General features: G+C 60.7%; 1 protein-coding gene across 4 annotated transcripts; it reads right to left on the bottom strand.

Moving 5' to 3' along the window:
* Positions 1 to 217: 217 nt before the first annotated feature.
* On the bottom strand, positions 218 to 18,858 carry LTBP3 (latent transforming growth factor beta binding protein 3). 4 transcript variants are annotated; one of them, XM_037838304.1, is made up of 29 exons: positions 18,495 to 18,858; positions 17,513 to 18,372; positions 14,283 to 14,612; positions 13,962 to 14,164; positions 13,648 to 13,753; positions 13,386 to 13,478; positions 13,118 to 13,240; positions 12,379 to 12,537; positions 12,105 to 12,290; positions 11,516 to 11,532; positions 11,366 to 11,438; positions 11,086 to 11,184; positions 8,178 to 8,303; positions 7,955 to 8,086; positions 7,696 to 7,824; positions 7,327 to 7,449; positions 6,991 to 7,113; positions 5,214 to 5,336; positions 4,836 to 4,955; positions 2,775 to 2,903; positions 2,321 to 2,488; positions 2,076 to 2,159; positions 1,800 to 1,928; positions 1,554 to 1,691; positions 1,327 to 1,467; positions 1,018 to 1,179; positions 825 to 905; positions 610 to 741; positions 218 to 510 (listed from the first exon to the last, which is right to left on the bottom strand). In XM_037838304.1, the coding sequence occupies exons 1-29, from the start codon at positions 18,662 to 18,664 to the stop codon at positions 359 to 361; spliced, it is 4,611 nt and encodes a 1,536-aa protein (XP_037694232.1). In that variant the 5' UTR covers positions 18,665 to 18,858; the 3' UTR covers positions 218 to 358. The 4 variants fall into 4 exon arrangements, with proteins under 4 accessions (XP_037694232.1, XP_037694233.1, XP_037694234.1 ...); XM_037838305.1 differs by lacking the exon at positions 1,327 to 1,467; XM_037838306.1 differs by lacking the exon at positions 18,495 to 18,858 and having other exon boundaries at positions 17,517 to 17,613.
* Positions 18,859 to 20,822: the final 1,964 nt, after the last annotated feature.

The following is a 20,822-nucleotide window of genomic DNA, read 5'->3' as shown; positions in this document are numbered from 1 at the left end:
CCCGGGGGAGTCCGCGCCCACTGGTGAGCAGCCCTCCGTGCGGCCCCGGGACGAGAACATCATTTGCTTCGCAAACCGAGTAAAGAGGCACGAACTGATTTATCAGTTTCTAGGAAACGCTCCCTGGGACTCAACATCCGCTTATGAACCAGGCAGGATCAGTGGCGGGTACCGAGAGACTGCCGCTCCGGGCTGGGACAGGCGCCATCGGGTCACCGGAGCGCGGGAGGGGGTCTGCAGGCCCCTGGATGGTCCCTGGGTCCGAGCCGTGCGTCGGGGCAGGAGCAAGAGGCCAAGCACTCCCCGAGCGCCAGCGGGAACCGCGGGGTGATCGCCGAGGTCCAAGCTGAACGCAGCATCAGCGGCTGCGCTGGGGCACGCAGGCCCCGTGCGGGCGGCTGCGCGCGAAGCCGGCTTTGCAGACGCAGCGGAAGGAGCCACTTGTGTTCACGCACCGCTCGCTCTTGCACAGCAGCCCACGCTGGTTCAGCTCCCGGCACTCGTCGATGTCTGTTGTTGGGGGTGACAAGTGCGGAGTTGGTGTGGAGCCAGGGCGGCCCGCTCCCGCTTCTGACCCCGCCCCGCGGCCCTGGCCCCGTCCCCGCTCACCGACGCAGCGCGCGCGGGAGGCGTCGAGCTGGAAGCCACCCGGGCACTCGCATACGGCGCCGCCGGGCCGCGGCACGCAGCGGCCGCTCACGCAGCGGCACTCGTCGGAGTCCTCCTCTGAGCTGTCCTCGTCTGAGCCGGGGAATTGGAGCGTCAACACCGCCTGGGGGAAAGGCCGCCGCCCCCGCCGCCGCCGCCCCCTCGGCACCACTCACCCCGCGGGGCCTTTCCTAGCAGCAAGGGGCTGGTATCCCAGAAGGAATTGCTCTCGCTCTGCGACGTCGGGCACTGGGGCCCTGGAAAGGGTGCGGTGGGGTGATCAGCGAGGTCGGTGCACCCCGGCACCCGCCCTGTACGCAGCACCTGCCCTGTACGCGCTCCGGGCCAGCCCTTCCCCGGCCGGCTCACCGGCTCCGCGAGGCGGGCACGGGCGACACTGGGCGCCCCAGCCGCGGCCTTGACGACAACAGCAGTCGTCGAAGGTGAGGGCGGGCCCGGCCAGAGGCCCTGCACACATGCCGTCCTCTCCGCGCTGGCCCCAGCACACGTCGCGCCGCTCCGGAGCGCGCTCTGGGGAGGGGCCCCGGGCGTCAGGGAGGGTCCGAGGCAGGGGCCACCGTCACCGCTCCACTGCAACCGCGCGGGGGCCCTGGCCCCCGGGCTCCATCCGAGCGCACAGGGCTCCGGGGCTCGGCCCAGGACGACCCTCGCCCTCACCGGCCGGGCTCTCTGGGAGTTGGCAGTCGCGGCCGGAGGGCCCGGGCACCCAGGGCGGGCGACACTCGCAGCGGTAGGAGCCCGGCAGGTTGACGCAGCGGCCAGGGCGGCAGGCTGCCGGGTCCTGGCACTCGTCCACGTCTGCGGGCAGCGAGGGGTTGGGTGGGGTGGCTCTCACAGCCCGGCCCGCGCCCCTGGCCCTCCCGGGTTCCCCGGCCGGTCCTCACCCATCTCCTCAGGGCTCAGGCACTGGCGCTGAGCTGGGCTGTACTCGGCCGGGGGCGTGCAGGCGCAGCGGTAGCCGCCGCGCGTGTTCTCACACACTCCGTTCCGGCAGTTGGATTCGTCTAGACACTCGTCCACGTCTGCGGGGAGGAAAGGCGCGCGTGGCAGGGGCCGTCCGGGGTGGAGGGGTGGGGGCAGCTGTCTCCCGCCACCCCACCCCACTCCACCCTCGGGCCCGCCGCGCTCACCCACGCACTCCAGCAGGTTCCCGTCGTAGTAGAAGCCCTGCTTGCAGTAGCACTCATAGCCGGGCTGCGTGTTCACGCACTTGCCCTCCTTGCAGATCTCCGTCCCGAACAACATGCACTCGTCGATATCTGCCGGACAGAGCGGTGGGGCCCGGCCGCCGGGTTGGGGGGGGGGGAATGCGGGCGGGGCTCACCGCGGGAGGGGCTTTTCCGGGAGATGGCGTAAGGACGGGAGGGGAGGGGATAGCACGAGGGGCGGGGCCGCAGGGAGCTTACCGCGGTGGGCCGGGAGGCCGTAGTTGACAATGTTGTTGTCCTGGGTGTAGCCCTTCCCGTCGGGGCAGAGGCTGTGGAACTCGGCTGCGGGGAGACAGCGGTCGGGGGGAGGGAAGGCAGCAGGGCTGGGCGCGCGCGCTGGGCTCCACCCCACTTCCCAGCCACCCATGGAGGTGCCGCCGGCCTCCTTCCCAGATGAAGAAACTGAGGCCCCAGGAAGGAAAGAGGCCTGCCCGGCGCCTGACCTGAACTGTAGACCGGACAGGGATAGATCTCGCAGTGGTCCCCCCAGCCGGCCCCCAGCGAGCAGCAGCACTCCTGCTGGGTGACGTTGGTGGCCAGTACGCTGTCGCAAAACACCGTGTCATCGAAGTTAAGGTAGCACTCCTTCTTGTGGTGGGGCTGCTCCACCTCTGAGGGGGGAGAAGGCCGCTCAGGGCCTTGCCGACAGATGGCGGCCCTGTCCACCCCGCCCGCCAACCACGTTCCCCTGCTGCCCCTTGTCCCGGGCTCCTCCCTCCCCCACCCTGTGAAAGCCAAGCTCCTCCACGTGGCATTCATGGACCCCCGAAGTCTGACCCCCCTGGACTCCCTGAGCCACAGGGATTTCTTCCTGTTCCCCAAATTCCGGAGGGTGGGAACCCTGGCTGCAGCACCGGGGGTTTGTCTGGTCCGGGGAGGGGTCCAGAGGGCACTCACCCTCACAGCTGTGCTGGTCCGGGGCGGGCGTGAAGCCCTCATCACAGACGCACACATAGGAGCCCTGCAGGTTCTCGCAGGCCCCGTGGGGAAGGCACAGGCCCGGGTCCTGGCTGCACTCGTCTATGTCTGTGCCGAGGGAGGGGAGTGGAGACAGGGGCGCTGCTTACCCGGAGACTGCCCCGCTTCCCCTGGGGGTGCGCCCTCTGATTCCAGAGTACACACAACAGGAAGTCCCCTGGGGCGAGTCTGTGCCTGTGTGTAGGTGTGGGCACTTTCACTCTGCCCTTCTGCTGCAGTCTTCAGTGGCCCCCTAACCACAGAATGAAGTCCCCAGTTTCTTGGCATTTGAGGACTTCCAGTTTGATTTCCCAATACCTTTAAATCTCCTCACCCTTTAACCCCTTCTCCCCAGCCCTATACTCAAGACACTGGTGTCTACTCTCCCCTAAAACCACAACTGGCTCCTTCGAGACCTCTGTGCTTTGCACATACCGTTCCTTGGCATTATCGCAGGATAATATCTCTACTGAGGAATCTGATGAGAACACTGATTCCTTCTCTCTATGCTGCTCTCATCTACCACCTGATGTTTTCTGTTCTGATAGTGAAGAACTGGTTATTCCTTCTGATATAGAAGCACATTTAACAGAACTTTTACCTAAAAACACTCAAGTACAATTTCCAAATGATAAAAAGTGGAAAGATGTTACTATAATAACTGGGACAGATGTTTCATACCCTTCAAGTTCCATATTAGAAAATTATATTGAAGGAGAAGCTAAATGGTTAAAAGAACTGTGAAAATTTTTAAGAAAGCAGAAAGGCCCTCTCAACCTTCTTAGATATAGATTATATGTAATCACTTAGTCCTCTGTGAAAACGGGGTGAGCTGCAGCTGTTACTTTAATCATAGAGAAGTCATAAATAAAATAGCAAGGTTGAATACAGTCCAAATCAAATGTATGTTTATCAATATGATGTAATGGCTAAACTAGTCAATAGAATAGAATAAAAAAAACTATATTAACAAGTTAGAGACAAGTAATAATACTCTCTTTTCTAATTTTTATAAGTAAAAGTATGTTACATTACTCTTAAAAAATCGTAACTTAATTAGTGAAAATATTATCAGTAGAGTTTTACGGGCATTCAAGACTAAGTCTTTGATAACGTGGATACCTTCCTTTGATCTTGAACAACTCATGCATTGAGATGCTTCGCTTCGTGAGACATTCATGTTCATGAAGCATCATTTAATGTAAAAATAGAATATGATTTAATTAAAGTTACTCTAAATCAAGGGCTATAAATTTTCTGTAACTGAGACAAGGGGGAGCACTTTCTGATCTCATGTCCAGCTATGTCTGGAGAAGAGGGGCTCCTAGGCTTGGTAATGTATCAATTAATTTTTACATTGTAAACTTGCCCCTTTTACCTTAAATGCTCCTTTTAGTAAAAATGTATTAAAGGTGAATTCTTGTCTTGAGAGCTCTTTACTTTTAAACTACTGTCTGTCCCTAGACTCTGAGTTGAGTTGGAGGTTGCTTGAAAGAAGCCCAAACCCATTGAATCACGACCTGATTAGGCTCAGGCCTTTTCTAACGGAGATCATAGGTTTGAGGTGTAAAGAAATGAACCCGAACCCATGACAGTCTGGAATACCATTCCGTCCCCTTCCTCCACCTAGGCAACCCCGCTCAAGTTTCGAGTCTCAGTTTAACTGTAACCGCCCCCTTGCAATTAATCCCTTAAACTGCACGAATCAGTTTACATGGGAGCCATGTAAGTCATTGTTCAATCCCTAGGACAGAGCACCGAACTGGCACATGGCAGGTGCTCAGGAGACTCTTGTCAGATGCAAGCAGGTAGGATGAGCCAACGGGGAGGCTAGCGAATTAACATCTGCTGGGAGCTCTGCACATGTTATTTCTATTTTTGTTATTTCAGGTGAAAGAGTGGAAGGATGAGTGATCGGATGGGGATGGATGGATGGATGGAACGACGACCACCACCAACAGTGCCCAGGGGATCCTTGCTCCCAGCCACCCCCCCTCATACCTTGGCACTTCCTGCCGCCCACCAGCCGGTGCCCCTGGGGGCAGAGACAGCGGTAGGAGCCATTGGTGTTGACACAGTCGCCCCCAATACAGGCCGCGGGGAAGTCACACTCATCAATGTCTGGTGAAAGGATCGCAGGGGACAGGGGTGGGGGGTAGCGGAGATTTTCAGGGTCTGGCCCCCCTCCTCCCCCGTCCCCAGCCTGAGACCAAGGCTTCCTGGAAAGCCTGGGGCTGTTCCCACACCCTCATGCCCCATTTTGGGTCTGGATGGGGCTGGATCTGGGGATGCACAGGTAGCCCCTGGGCTAGGGGCCTGGGCGGGGGAGGTCCTGGGGTAGGAGGAACAGCCCCCTGCCCAGCTCCCAACCCCCCTCACCCTCGCAGCGGCTCCGGTCCCTGGACAGGTGGTAGCCAGAGAGGCACTGACACTGAAAGGAGCCCAGCGTGTTGGTGCAGATGCCATTGTCACACACGTCTCCAGCCTCACACTCGTCCACGTCTGCAGGGCAGAGGGGTATCAGAAGGCCAGGCTGGGCACACAGGCCCCAGTGTCCTTCCTGCATTTGTGCCAGTGGCCTGGAGCACCATACCTGAGGCCAGTGGAGCTCAAGGGAAGCACAGGGCCCTCCCTGCCTCCCTATACCCCAGAGCAGCCATCTCTGGAAGGCTCCCATACGGCACACCGTGCCCTGGTGACCAGGCTGGGTGCTGCCAGGGACCCTGAACCAATTCAGGTGCTAAAGAGTTTGGGCCATTGAGGACACCTGAGGCCAGGCCCTGCCACCAGGCCTTCCCACCCTTCATCTACCCTCACCAATCGAGAGCCACCCTCCTTCCTCCATCCTCTCCCCCCATGCCACCCTGGGCTTCCTCACCCCTGCTTCTCTCAATTCTGGGCCCCTAACCTTTCCCCTCATCAGCTACAGCTTCCTTCTTCCCATGCAGATAAAATCCCCCATATCTTTGCACGTTTCCCAGAATAACTTCTGCTTCTGCTCTAAAACAACCTGGCTCTCCCCTGAGGACAAGCTTCCCTATAGCCCTCTAGGATGGATGAAAGCTGGTTGTTACCCACACCCCAGGCCCTGTCCAAGCCAGTTCTTCCTCCAAAGTGCCAAGGCCCTCACATCAGCCTCTGGCCTCTGTTGCTGTCAGCACCCACCCTCCCAGCCCCTCGTCCCCTCTAGTTCTCTCCAGTCCTCTCCATCCTAGGAGTTTTCACCATCCATGTGCATGACCACTTCCCATGACCCTCAGCTGCAGTGACCTTCACCTCAATGAAGGTGAAGGTACTCCTTCTCAGGACCACAGGGAGCTTTTCATCCCTGGGACCTGCCTCACTGCTTCCCACTGCCGCTGTGTTCTCCTCAAGCCCCCAATTCCATCTTCTTTCCCACAGGAGCTTGGATCTTCCCTCTCAGTTGTCTGAGCTCCCTCTGAGCCCCCAGACACTCGGATGGCTCCCAGCCTGACCCTCTTCTCTCTGCAACCGGAGCTCAGGGCTTATCATCCACAGGGACCCAGGAAGGCCTCTCCTTTCTCCTAACTGGGTGGGCAAAGCCAAGCCTGCAGTCGGAGGTGCAGGTGCTGAGCGGGGCTGGAGCCAGCAGCTGCCGAAAACCCTGGGCTGTGCCATGTGCCTCAGCCCAGCGCGGTCCTCCCCCACTGCTCCCAGCTCCTGACTTCTGAAGAGCCCCTAGGCCTCCCCGTGCCTCAGGCAGTTCCAAACCTCTACTCTTCTCCTCAAAGCCCCTGTCAACTCCGGCCCCTCTCTCTTCATTGACAAAATTAAGGGTAACCTCCCTTAATCTCCCGAAAACCCTTCTCTCATCCGTGCTCCCCTCCTCCCACTAGACAGTGATGCCGAATTATCCTTTCTGTGCACAGCCAGCTATTAACACTCGCCATTCTTTTACAGGGACGTTTTCCTTCAAATTTAAGTAACGAGCTTTGCAAACTCAGTTGTAATCCTCGCCTCCCAAGACCCTCCTATCTGGAAATTCTAGTGGCCCCTTCCTGGAGAGGTTCGCTTTGAAAATAAGCAGCTGGGTCAATGAAGGACTTGGTGGGGCGCGGGGCGAGTTAGCCACCTCCCACCCACCCATTTAACAGACGGGGAGACCCGCAGCCGGGGGTGGAGGGCCGGAGCTCACCCTGGCAGCTGCGGCCGTCTGGCGCGGGCTCGTAGCCCTGGGCGCACGTGCAGCGGAAGGAGCCCGGCAGGTTCTCGCACCAGCCCGGCGCGCAGGGACTGCCTTCGGCGCACTCGTTCAAGTCTGCGGAGAAGGCTCGCCTCGCACACCGTGCCACCCGCGGTCCACCGCGCCGGGGTGGGGGCCTCTACTCCCCGCAGGCCCCGCCCCGGATGCTGGTCCCGCCCCCGCCCCCCCAATCCGAGCCAGACCCAGCCCTACCACCCTGGTAACCCCCGGCCGGGCTCCGCCCCTTAGTCTTCGAGGCCCCGCCTCCAACCCTGGCCCCGCCCTTACCGCGGCATGCCCCGCCCCCTTGGCTGCGGTAGCCAGGCTGACAGGCGATGCACTTGAAGCTCCCGGGTTTGTTCTCGCATTTGCCATCTGGGCAGGAGCTGGGGTCCCGGCACTCGTCGATGTCTGCGCGGCGGGAAGAAGGAAGAGGGCCCGTTTGGGGACGACGGAGCCGGCCCGGAGCTCAGGATGCTCAGCAGGGCCTCCCTCCTCCGTCACGAATCAGAAAGGTGAACACGGCCCTCTGGGCTCCCCGATTCGGACCTCTGAGAGGCCCAGAGCTGGGCAGAGACAGGAGTCCAGGCCCCGCCCCCAGCCGTGGTCGAGGGAGTGCTGAGGACCCCCCCTTGGATCTGGAGGGGTCTCCCCCACCTTCGCAGACGGGCGGCCGGGAGGTCTTGAGACGGTAGCCGGAGTAGCAGTTGCACTTGTAGTGACCGGGGAAGTTGAGGCAGAAGCCGCCGTCGCCGCACAGGTGAGGCTTGGCGCACTCGTTCAGGTCTGAGCGGGAAGAAGGGGGCGCGGGGGGCGGCTGGCTCTGCGGCCGGGAGAGCCCCGCCCCACCCGAGAAGCCTAGCACCGCCCCCGTGCGCCCCGCCCCCTGCCCGCGCCCCGCCCCGGCCGAGCTCACCCACGCACGAGCGCCCCCCTGCGCCGACGTGCAGGCGGTAGCCGCGGTTGCAGTGGCAGTTGTAGGAGCCGCCGGTGTTCATGCAGATGCCCCGCCCGGCGCCGCACGGCTCCGCCTCGCACTCGTTCACGTCTGAGGAGGACGAACCCGCGACGGGACGTCAAAGGTCTGTGCAGCCCCAGGGCCGCCCCGGGGACCGCCCGCCCCCCGGCCCCGCGCTCACCCACGCAGTAGCGGTGCTGCGGATGCGACCGGTAGCCCGGGTTGCAGTGACAGGAGTAGTCCGAAGGGCCCGGGACACACTCGCCGTGGCCACAGATGTTCTGGTTCAGTCGGCACTCGTCCGTCTCTGCGGGCCGGGCGGGGGAACGCTCACCCTCTGCAGGGTCCCCAGGGATGGACCTCGACCCCCCCGCCACCCCCACGCTCCTAATGGCCCCAATCACACCCTCTCCATCCCAGATAACCCCAATACCACGACGCCAGCTGGTCCTGACATACCTATCTGCTAAACCCATGGACTCTTCAAACTTCCATCCCACTCACTCCAAGATACAGTCACCCCAAACGCCAACCACAGTGGCTTGAGACACAGGGCCTTGCAGTCACCCCAATACCCCCTGCCATCTGGACTCTGAAAGCCCCTTCTCCCCCAATCACCTTAATTCCTTAAACCTTGCAGCCCTGCCCCAATGTCCTCTAGCCCAGTGACCCAAGGGACTCAGAACCCCATTGCAGAATGGTTGATTGCCTCTACCTCCCGAACCAGGCAGGAGCTGGAGGCCCATGCTGTGCAGACATCCAGGGCAGCCATCTCCACCCCTGCCCTCAGCCCAGGACCTCAGCCACGCTCTGGGTTTCAGTCAGGCTAGTAGCTCCCTTGAGCTCTGGAGTCCACCCAGACCCGGGCTGGAAGCTGGCTCAGCCGAGTGACCTGGGGTAAACTACGTAACCTCTCTAAGCCCCAAGTTTCTCATCTGGAAAATGACGCTCGGTGCCCACTTCACACAGTGCAAGAAGGTTAAATGATACTTAGTCTGTAAAACTCTTAAAACGGTGCCTGGCACTCAGGGACTGCTCAGTTGGGACTAGCAATTATGATGCCCAAAACCCTGCAGACACTTCCCACAAGCTCTGGGACCACACCCAAGGGCTCTTAAGACTCCATGACCTGGCCCTTCCCTGGCTTAGAACCACTGATCCGTGTGTGGTTTGCTCCCTCCTCCACTAGTGCATCATGCTTCCATACTTTTGCACAAACTTCACTTCACTTGGAATGTCCTTTTTCCCAACCTGCACACCCCATTCCTTTCCCACTTCCCCTCCTTTAATTTCTAATAATCTTGAAAACCGAGCTTGGAGCCTCAACAAGATTAAGTGCCAATGTCTCATGGGAAACCCTGGAGGCAAGAAGGCACTGGGATGACATGTTCAAAGTGCTGAAAGCCAAAAATTGCCAACCCAAAATTCTATATCTGGCAAAACTGTCTTTCAAAAATGGGGGAGAGATTAGGATATTCCCAGATAAACAAAATCTGAGAGATGTTGTCACTGCAAGACCAGCCTTACAAGAGATGCCAAAGACAGTTCTACAGGCTGAAAGAAAAGAACAATAGACAAATTGAAGCTGCATGAAGAAATAAAGCTCTCTGGTAAGGGTAACGACAGGGGTACCTATAAATGCCAGACTACTGTATTTTAGGTTTGTAACTCCACTTTTTACTTCCTACACAATCTAAAAGGCAAATGCATAAAATGCAATGAGAAATCAGTTTGGACTCATAATGTACAAATACCACACAGAGGGGGCGGAATGGAGGGGTATAGGAACACACTTTGGTGTATACTATTGAAATTAAGTTGGCATCAAAATAAATGTTATAGATTTAAAGTTAAGTCCCATGGTAACAACAAAAAAAAAATATTGGAGAATATGCAAACTCACAGAGACAGAAATTAGAGTACAGGTTGCCAGGGGCAGGGGGCAAGGGGAATGGGGAATTAATGCATAATGGGTGTATGGTTTCTGTTTGGGGAGATGGGAAAATTCTAGTAATGGTAGGTGGGGAGGGCAACTCAACATTGTGAATGTGATTAATACTGAATGGTATGCTTGGGGGTGGTTGAGATGGAAAAGTTTATATTGTATATGTGTTCTCACAATTTAAAAAAAAAAAGAGCAACTACAGGGACAATGACAATTAAATGCAATATGTGATCCTGGACAGGACTTAATGAAGGAGGACAAAAGGCTCGAAAGAACAATATTGGGACATACGAAAAATTGGAATATAGGCTGTAAGCTTTATAACAATGTTAAATTTCTTAAACTTGATAACTGCACTCAAGATGGTTACATAAGTGAGTATCCTTGTTCACAGAAATGTACATGGCAGTATTAAGTGTTCAAGGAGCATGATGTATACAACCTACACTCAAGTGTTCAAAAAATGGATTGTTAGATAGGCAGACAGATGGATAGACAGATGAATTGATAGATGGATAGATAGAATGATCTATCTGCAAATGTTGCAAAATGTTCATATTGGTGGATCTGGGTATCTGGGGGATAGGGGTATGTTGAAGTTCTTTGTATGGGGTTTGTATTATTTTTCTAACTGTCCTGTAAGTTTTTCAGAATAAAAAATGTGAAGACAATTAGGGAGGAAAAAAACGTGCTTAGAAAGCGATATCTCATTGCTACCACAAGCCCCAGACTTCCTTCCCTCTTCTCTGATTTATTTTTTCATATCATTATGAGACATACTCAAGTTTCACTTATTGCTCTGTGTCTGCTCCGCAAGGACAGGAAATTGTTGTCTGTTTTGTCCAACAGTGCCTGGCACGTAGCGGGTGCTCAAGAAATATTGGTTGAATGAATGAATGAATGAATGAATGAACTTTCTCAGACTGGGTTGGACACCACAATACTTGGGGGATTTGACAGTAGGTGCTGTTCACCGCGGATTCCCCGGCACCCAGCCGAGGTCTGGCACACGGGAAGCCACGGTACAAACACCCCGTAGCGCTAGGGAATGGGGGGCCGGAAGGGAAGGGGAGAGGAGAAAGGCCGGGGGCGTGGCTTCCCGGGGCGGCCTGCAGAGGGCGTGGCCTCGCTAGGGGGGCCTTACCTGTGACCTGCGTGGGGGCGATCTCCACGGCACTTCGGGAGGGGGGCAAGTCCGGCAGGAACCAGCGCACGGTGGGCGGCGAGGGGCGGGAGATCAGCTCTGCAGGCAGCGGCGCACGCCCGGCGCCGGGGTGCGGAGGCTGGGTGAGCCACCCCTCTCCCGGGCGCCTGGGAACCCGAACGTCCTACCCCAGCTCCACCGCCCCCCAGTGCCTAGACCGCGAACTTTCCCCAGCAGCGACCTGGTCCCTGGGGACTGGCCCCTGCAGTGTCCAGCTCACCGGGGTAGGGCCGGGCAGGAGGCGTGGTGGTGGTCGGGGGGCTCTGCTGGGCTGGCCGCTCCTCACTCACTGGCTGTGGGGGACAGCAGCGTGGGCCCTCCGCGTCTCCCTCCCCTTCCCTGCCCTTCCCACCTGGGCACTCATACTCACTGAGTCCGTGGTTACCCCTAAAAGGGAAGAAGAGGGGGACCGTAAGTGTTGCGCTAGGGGAAAGGAGTCAGGTCAGGATCTGCAGCTGGGCATCTGGGGTCAGGGTTTCCAAGAGTTAAAGAATCGAGTCTCTGAGTCAAGAATCAGGGGTTGGAACTTGGCGTCAGGGAATATCTGCATCAGGAGTCAGGAAGCCTTCCGGGGTCTGGGGTGCAATGGTTGAGCAAGGTCCTTGGCTTACAAATCAGAGTTAGAGGGTTATATCCCAGGGTCAAATCCCTGGGGCAGAGGGTCAGGTCTGGGCACAGCATTTGGGCTGAATCAATGCCCTGATCAAGTAATCAAAGGGCTCAAGGGGTCAGAGGAATAGGGCTGAAAGGCAATAGATGGCCAGATCCTGGGCATTGGGGGTTAAATCCTGAGGTTACAACCTTGGTTAGGGATCAGAGGGTTAGGTCTGGGGATGAGTGGTTGCATTAGGGATTAGGAGATAGAGGGTTAGACTCTGAGGTCATATACAGATCGAGGATCGAGGGGGTCTGATTTAGGTGTTCAGCTTGGTCAGGGAGCAGCAGGGGTCAGGCCGGACCTCTCTCTTCCCCAGCGTCCTCGGGTGGTGGCAGCCGGCTGGAGCTCTCAGGCAGCTGCTGGGGCTTGGGTGGCCCATCGGGGTGCAGGAAGAGGGAGAAGTCACTTTCGCCCTGAATGGTGAGCGTCTGGTGGGAGGTGAGGATGTGGTACCCCTTCCCAGCCGGGCAGATCTCCTTGAAGGCAACTGTAGTCAGGGCAAGGGACAGAGAGGTGAGCAGTCCCTGAATGGGCACACGGACAGACAGCCCCCGGCCCCTACACTCCAGGCTCACCAGTGCCATCAGCCGGGCAGCGCTGGCACCGTGCACCCCAGGCCTTGCCAACACTGCAGCAGCAGAGCTGACGGGTGAGGCGCGTGGTCAGCGGGTGCTGGCACTGGTGCTCGGGGCTCACCAGGCGGAAACACAGACTCTTCTCCTCCAGCTTGTCCGCTGCAGGGGATGGGGGCATGGGAATCCAGCCTAAACACTGCCCCCATCCCTCTTCCCAGCTGCTCCAGGCTTTACCACTCTGGCCCAGACAACCCTGGTTTCCCATGTGATCCCTGACCCCATATGACCCTGAAGCCATGTGACCTCTGAACCTGTTGCCCTGACCTCATATGATCTGAAACTTATCTGACCACTGACCTTCAGCTACTGTAAACCTCATCTCTACTGTCCATTTGACTCCTGACCTCATGTGACATTTTTACCTCATGTGACCCCTGACCCTAGCGACTGCTGATTCTAGCTGTTCCAGATCTCATTCCTCCTACCCTTCAAGCCCATGATCTCAGAGCACTCTGACTCCATATAGTCCCTGACCTCATGTGACCTCTAACTCCCAATCTCACATGACCCCTGGCCCCACTGACCCCTGATCCTATCTGCTCTAGGCTTTGCTCCTCCTTCAGGCAATCCTTGACCTCATCCTGAGCTTTGTAACCTCTGACCCTCCCTGCTCAGAGCCTTATTCCTCCCACACATGCTTGTGACCTCCCAGGGACCTGAGCCCCCAGCTCAGGCTCACCAATGCACTGTGTGCGCGAGGGGCCCAGACTGTGACCAGGTGGGCAGACACAGCGATAGGAGCCAGGGTTGTTGAGGCAGTCACCATGGCGACACATCCCAGGCATCGCACACTCGTTGATGTCTGTGGTGAGCAGAAGTTTGGTCCCTCTAGTCTGGGGCCACAGGGTGACAGCCAGCTGCTCCAAGGACCTCAGGGTCCTGCCGCAGCCCCACCTCCTCCCTTGCCCACCTTGGGACCTCCCCAGTGTACACCTGGCCGTCTGTACCCTGGCAGTGCGTGCTGTTGAGCCTCTTGTAGCCCTGGGGGCAGTCGGCGCCCACCTCCCCACGCATGGGCCCGGGCTTCTGCACGCCTGTGTCTGCAGAGAGGAGAGCATGGCAGGGGAGGGTCCTCCAGGCCTTCAGGGAGGGGAAGGAGGGCGCCAGGGGAGGGGCAGAGTGGGACAGAGTGAGGAACTGAGCTGGTGCCGCCCACTGCCCGGGGTGGGAGGGGTGCAGGAGGGGCTGCCCTGCAGTGGGGGCACTCACACTGCAGCTGGGGGCACTTGTGGCACTTGCTTTGGCCCCAGGCGGTGCCGATGCTTCCGCAGCAGTCTTCCTGCTTGGTGAGGCCGGGGAGGGGGTTGCTGCCGCACTGGGGGGAGGGCGAAAGAGGGGGGTCACAGGGTGCCCTGCTCCCACCCGGCCTCCCTCCTGAGACCCTTCCCTTCTCCCCAACGGAGCCTGCGGGTGGGTAACTGGGGGTGCCCTGGAACCCCGGTTTGGAGGAATCCGGTGAGTTGGGATAAGGCCACCCCGAGGGACAGAAGGGTCAGTCCCGCCGCGACTGCGGATTCACTCACGGGCTGCTTGGGCAGCGTGTCCTGGAAGCAGCGGCCCAGGGGCTTTTGGGTGGGTGGCCGAGGGTGCGGGGGCTTGGGGTGCGGCAGCAGGTGCTGTGAGGGGCCGGGGCCCTCGGCGTTCAGCCCCTCGATGCGGTGCACCTGGACCGAGGCCTCGGGCGGGTGGTGGACGCGCACGTTCACCACGGGGGGCGGGGCCTGCACTGGGGGCGGGGCGGGGCCTCAGGGCGGCCCCTCTCCGGGTGGCCCCGCCCCCGCCCGGGACCGCCACCCCGGTGCCCGCCCTCCTCGGCCTCCCCGGGGCTGCCCGTTGCCTGGTACCTTCCGCCGAGATCTGTCCCGGCCCGAGGGGCACCAGGAAGGCCGCATGCTGGGCAGGGGGCCCCTCCCCGGGCCCGGGCGGGTCCGCGATCACCTGGACGGCGTAGATGGCGTGCTTGCTGGCCACCGACTCGCCCTCAGGGGCCAGGGGCGGCAGCGCGCCGGCGGGCAGGGCCCCAGCCCGGCCCAGCCCGGGGCCCGAGCTGCCGGCTGCTCCGCCGGCCCCACCGGCCGGCACCTGGCAGAAGCGGCCCGTGAAATCCGGGGGGCAGAGGCACTGGTTTCGGGAGGAGCACTGGCCGCCGTTCATGCAGGGCAGAGGGCACACCACTGCGGAGGGGAGGCCGGTCAGGGCCCAGGCCCCACCCCGACCCGGCCCCGCGCCTGCATCCTGCCCACACCCCCACTTCCTCACCACCCACTGGCTTTGTCCCCTTCGGAAGATGGTTTTTGTAACTCATCCCCTACACACTTGGAGACTGTCCCCCAACATCCTCATATCCACAGTATGTCGGGTTTAGGGTCTGTGGGACTCGCTCTCCTCCCTGTGCCTTATCTGGAGGCTTGCCACCTGTAAAACGCTCAGCACACTGCCTGGTACACAGAGGGTGCTTACTAAGTGAGAGCAAATGATGATGATGATGATGGAACAAACTTCCCCTCCTCTGGCTTTCCCCTGGGCCTTTCCCAGGTCTCCCACCTCTCCCTGGTGCATCCTATCCTCCCCTAACTCAAATTCTTCCCCTGAGTCAGGCCTCAGCCCGCCGTCTGCTCTCCCTCCCCCTCTCCCTCCCTCTGCCACCCCAGGGGCCATACCTCACCACTGAGATGATCCACATCTCCAGCTACTGCCATCACCCCCCCCCCCACCTCTCCTGGACCTCTTCTGTACACCCCCACCCAGGGGACACTGATGGAAATCAGCATCCTGCCCCCCAACCCACCTCCAACCTTGGGCCACCATTGGGCAGCCCCACCTGCCCAACCGTCCAGAATTGACCTTGAAGCTCCATCTCTCCTCCTCCCACCCCGCTCAGTTGTGGCATCTGAACTGTCCCTGGCATCCATGCCCCCTCCATGCCCTCTTCCCCTGCCCTGGCTCGGGCCTGGCCATCCAGCCCCCTGGCTGGCCTCCTGTCCCTCTCCTGGCTGCCCACTGTCCCACACCCCACAGGGCAAAGCTCCAGCACAGCTGGGCCCTGCTCACTGCCTGCCTTGTGCCCAGGCATTCAAGGCTCTCCATGGCCCAGCCCCAACCTTCCTTTCAGCTGGGGCCCTCTGCTTCTGCATGTGCACCGGCAAGCCCCAGGCAGGCTGGACTCATCTCCCTCCTCCTGGAAACTTGTGCCATCTTTGGCCTCCATGCCTGCATTCATGCCTCTCTCCCCATCTAGGGGTCCTGTTTCCCCAGCTCTGCATGTCCAAATCTCATCCCTGCGACCTCAGCCCCTTCCCGGGAGGGGAGCCTTGCCTCCCACCCCCAACTCTGCCCGGCCCTGGGCTTGATTATATGTATGCCGGTCTCCCTACCATAAAGGGTGCTTTAGAGGGCAAGGCTGGGTCCCAGAGGAGGTGTGGGGGGAATGAATGAAGGAGTGACGGAGTGAATGGCTGTGCACTCACAGGTATGTGCAAGGGATCTCTGTCTCTCAGTCACACACACCAGTGTCAGACGTGTGATTCTGGCCTTGGGACCCTGAGCTCATGGACCAGAGGCCCAGCCCCTCTCCTGCCTGCCCCAGAGCAGCCCTTACTTTCTGGGGTGGGAAGGTGGGGTGCTGCCCTCTGGGACACCTGCAGGGCCTCACTGGGACCGCTCACATCTGTGACCCTTGGGGCCTGGCGAGAGGCAGCCCAGACCCTCCTGCCTGGCCCCCTGGGGCCAGGCCTCTCAGAGGGGTGTGTGCTGGGCCGGGGGAGGCAGGAGCCTCTCCTTCCTGCCTCCCAGTGAGTCACCCGTAGCGGTGAGGGTGACCGTCCAGTGACACCCGCCCACTGCGGCCTGGGCACCGAGCCTGGGGGATGTGGGCAGCAGGGATGGAAGCGGCAGCCTGGGAAGGATGGCCAGGGGGCCTGGGGGCCATGCACAGAGTCATTCTGCCACTCACACACACATACACAGTCACCTTGTCACACCTACATATACAGACTGTCACTCTGACCCCAACACAGGCTTACATCAACCCTCCCAGAGACTCACTAACAGGGACTGAGACACGCAACCAAGACAAAAACACAAACAAACATGTCCTTAATCTCAGTGTACCACTCCCAAATCCCATGCACGCCCCCATGTCTGTACCACACTCCCCCCAACCACACAAACAGGTCTTCTCATGAGAACCATCCGAATGGGGTTCCTTGGTCTGGGAGTGGGTCTGGGAGTCTGGGAATGTGCGAGAGGGGCTGTTTTGCTGGTGCCACCCCGGGCCTGGCCTAATTGCCCAGTCCTGGAGGGTAATTACTGCCAGGACGCCTCCCCCAGCCTGGCCCACAGTCAGGGCCCTGGGGGAGGAGAGCTGAGCCCCGGGCCTGGCCTTTTGAAAAGAGCTGCTGGAGAAGGAGTGGGCCCCAGGCTGGTGGGGAGGCCAGGAGGGGCTGGGGAGGTGCTCTGAGGGCCTTTGGGGCAGAGCTGCCCAGGGCTTATGGGGGAGGCATAGGTGGGCACCAGGAAAAGGAGGGACTGAGGAGTCCTCACCCCCAGGCCTGTACCCCCTTCTTAGGCCTTGACACACCCCTCCCAGACCTTGCCAATACCTCCCTAATCCCCAGCCCTCACCTCTGCTCCTTCTCTCTAAGGCCCCACTTTAGACATTTTAACAAGACTTTTCCAATGTTTCTTCCGGCAAGTCTGTTTCTTGGGGGAATATTTACCCCTTCTCTGACTTGGACCTCCCGTCCCCACCTGACATCCCTCATAGCCACTGTGTGCTAGCCAGGAGTGCCTCTAGAACCCAGCACCCAGCACCTTCCCTAGAGCCTGTGCCACCCAGAAACCTAATTTCCCCACACTGTGGCCCAAACCCTACCCCAAAGCTCCATACAGACCCCTCAACTCTGGCCCCCAGGACTCCAGCTCCCCAAGACCTCCAGTGCCCCTGGGAGCGCAGCCCCCTAGATCTCTGCTCTCTGTCCCCCCAGCCCCAGAGGCAAGGCCCGACCCGGCTGTACACCCCTGCCCGGCCCTGCTGCCCAACCCCCACCGCTCCAGCCCGGCGCCCCGGCCTCACCCACGCGGAAGCCCGAGCCCGTGAGCGTGTCTGTGCTGTGGCCGTTCTCCCCGATGAGCGTCATGTTGGAACCCTGCTGACAGCTGTCCCGACACTGGCCCTTGAGACAGGTCCGCTTGCAGATCACCGGCGCAAAGACCACCTTGAAGCGCTCGCGGGCCAGCGCCCCGCCCCCGCCGGCGCCCCGCTCCCCGGCCGGCCCCCCCTGGACCCCGCCGCCCGGGCCCAGCAGCAGCAGCAGCAGCAGCAGCAGCGCCCGCAGCCCCGCCGCCCCCGCCCCGCGCATCTCAGGGGCCAGGCCGCCAGCAGCCCCGCGGGGTCCGGGCATCCGGGGCCACCGGACCGCAGCGGGGCGCGCCCGGGCGGGGGCTATGGTCCCGGCACCCGAAGGGGGCTCGGCAGCCCCGAGCCCCGGCAGAGGGGTGCAGGGGGGGCAGCGAGGGAGAGGGGCCCGAGGCGGGCGGGGGGCGCCCGGGGAGAGGCCAAGAGATGGAGCCTGGACCGCGGGGAGCCCCGGGACTCCCGTCGCCCCGGGAAGCAGCGCAGCCACGCGCGGCGGCCGGGGGCCTGCGAAGGCCCCAAACTGGGGCGGGAGCGAGGAGGAGGCCCGAGCAAGTTGGGGCGGAGAGGAGGAGCGAGGGGGAGGAAGGCCGCGCGGCCGGCCGGCTCCGCGCCTCCCCCCGGGCGGGCGCTGGGCTCCCGCGGGCTCCGGGAAGCGGGGAGCGCGCGGGGCGGACGCCGGGAGAAGCGAGCAGTTGTTTTCCCCGCTGGAGCGCGGCGCGGCGGCGGCGAGGGGGCTGGGACGCTGGCCCCCGGCCAGGGAGACAGTTTTCTTCTCTTTCAAGCACCGTCGCCGCCGCCTGGAGGAGCGAGGGTGTGCAGGGTGGAGGCCGGGGGGTGGCGGGTGTCCCCACCCCAGGTGCCCGCCCCCGCCGGAACCCGCCGCCGCCGCCGCGCTGGGCCCTTTCCAGCCGGCCCTCACCTGGGACCGACGGGTCGTCCTGCCAGATTCCTCCAGGCGGGGCGGGGCGGCCTGCAGCGACCTCCAGCCCCGCCCCAGCGGAGCGGGAAACCGAGGCTGGGGGAGGAAGACGGGCCTGGCCCGGGGTCACGCGGCAGATCGGCCCTTCCCCAGCCCCCCCTGGAGCACATGGGGGTCTCCCAGCCCCCAAGCCACTTTTCATTTGCACCGGCCCACGCCCCGCTGAGGAAAGGACTCAGGGAGGGGACGCCCTTTGACCAGGGGCTCAGTGGGGTTCCGAGAAGAGGCCCCCGGGGTCCAGAAGAGGGGCAGAAGGAACAAAGCTGGACGCCCAGCCTCCCTGGCAGCTCCCCTCCCGATGGCTTCCCGGTGCCCCTCTGCCCTCCCTTCCCCGCCCCCTCCCCGTCGGGCCGGGCTGGCGGGGCTGGCTCTGGGCCTCAGACGCTCTGGAATCGCCAAGGTCTGAGCTCAGGGCCTGGCCCCCTTCCCAGGCTGACAGCCGGGAGGAGGGGGGCTCTGCTTGACGGCCCAGAAGGGCGGGGAGGGGCACGGTAGGGCCCCGCGGCAGGGGTAGGCAGGGGCAGGGGCGGGGCCTTGAGTACGGTCAGGGTTAGAGAGGAGCCAGGCCTGTCCAGTGGGCCGGGAAGGGAGGCTCCTCTGGGCCTGTGTCCCACACCCAGGCCACACCCTGGGCACCTGGCCAGGAGACCCTGGGATTCAGGTTCTGACTCAGAACTCAGCAGGGGGGTGGGAATGACCCCGGTAAGTTAGGAGCAGGACACTGCCAAGTCGGGGTGGAACCAAATCCTCTCTGGAAGGCACCACAGTGCCCGTCTGGTGGGGGGAGGGGGGGGGGCTCAGGGGCTTGCCTTCTGCCCCACCTGTCCAAGGAGCTTGGGGTTTTCAACTGGAAGCTGGGTTACTTGGGTAGTTTTGGGGTACTGAAGGAGATTCCTCTATGGAGCAACTCCCCAGGTTGGTGGGTGGGCCCAGCCCCCTTCAGTATGGGCTGGCGTTGCAGGGCATAGCGGGGAAGCAGTCCCCAAGTTCCCAGGGGCCCCTGCTGGGGAGAGGTGTGAGGGACTCTGTAATCTCTCTAAGCCTCAGTTTTCTCATCTGTGCAATGGGATTTATTCACTCAATAAACCGAGAACCTACCGTATGCCAAGCTCTTGCTAACAAATAGAACTCACAATCCCTTCCCTCCCAGAGCTTCTGACCCAGGGGAGACGAACACATAACAAATCAACTCACAGATAATTATGGTGACAAACGAGGTGGGTGTTGGGACCGAGAAGAGCAAGGAACCGGAAGCAAGGGCAGTAGTGAGGCTTGGGGGTCCAGGAAGGCCCTCTGACCAAGGGAATTTTATGCTGGACCCCGGAGGATGAGCAGGCTCTAAGAGTGGGAGCGTGGGAAGCCCAAGAAACTGAGGAAACTGTTTACAAACGGCTTGCAGGAATTAAGGCCTGGGAAAGAGAGTCCCTTCCAGAAACGGAGAAAAGGGCAGTGGAGCAGCAGGGTGGGGAGGGGAAGTGGTGACGAATTTTGGGGCTTATTTTCATTGCAGCAGGACTGTAGCAGGGCAGGAGGGGACGCCGTTGCCTCCATCCCAGAAGGGATACTGAGGCCTGGGCCAGGGCCCGTGGGGAACGCAGCGTTGTGTGAAGTGGAGGGTGTGGGAGAGGCCAGGTTCTGGCTGCAGCCCCAGGTGGGCCAGGAGGACGGCAAGGTGAAGCAGACGTGGTGGTGGTGGGCAGCGGGATGTCTGGAACTCTGCTTTGGACCTGCTGGGTCTGAGGTGCTGGTGAGTCATCCAAGTGCAGACATTTACACTCCAGGGTATGGAGCTCAGGCTGGAGTCAAAAGCTCAGGGTCCCCAGCCTACAGGGGGCACTTGCTCAGCTCGGGGTGAGCCTGAGCGTGTAGCCGTTCCCAGGGCAGGGCGAGCAGGCAGAGCCAGAAGGGAAGGAGCAGTGGGAAGAAGCTGGAGCATGATGCCAAGAGAAGCGAGGGTTTCCATAGGGGAGTGTGGCCAATGCATCTGAGGGTAGGATGGGGGCAGATGACAGCGCTTCCTCTGGGGCTGCCTCGAGGACCCCCAGCCCAGGGCTCAGCCCATAAGGAGCAATGAGCGCTCCCGCGTGTTATCCATTATTGTCTTAGTTTCCTGAGGCCACAGTAACAAATGGCCACCCAGTGGGGTGCTTCAAACAACAGGGAAATTATTCTTTCAGAGGCCTGGAGGCTGAAAGTGTGAAATCAAGGGTTCAGCCACGCCCTGTTCCTTCTGTTGGCTGCAGGGGAGGAAACTTTCTTGCCCCTTCT

Source organism: Choloepus didactylus, chromosome 6 (genome assembly GCF_015220235.1).
Source record: "Choloepus didactylus isolate mChoDid1 chromosome 6, mChoDid1.pri, whole genome shotgun sequence".
NCBI classification, from domain to species: domain Eukaryota; kingdom Metazoa; phylum Chordata; class Mammalia; order Pilosa; family Megalonychidae; genus Choloepus; species Choloepus didactylus.
This window is presented reverse-complemented; position numbering and strand designations above follow the sequence as displayed.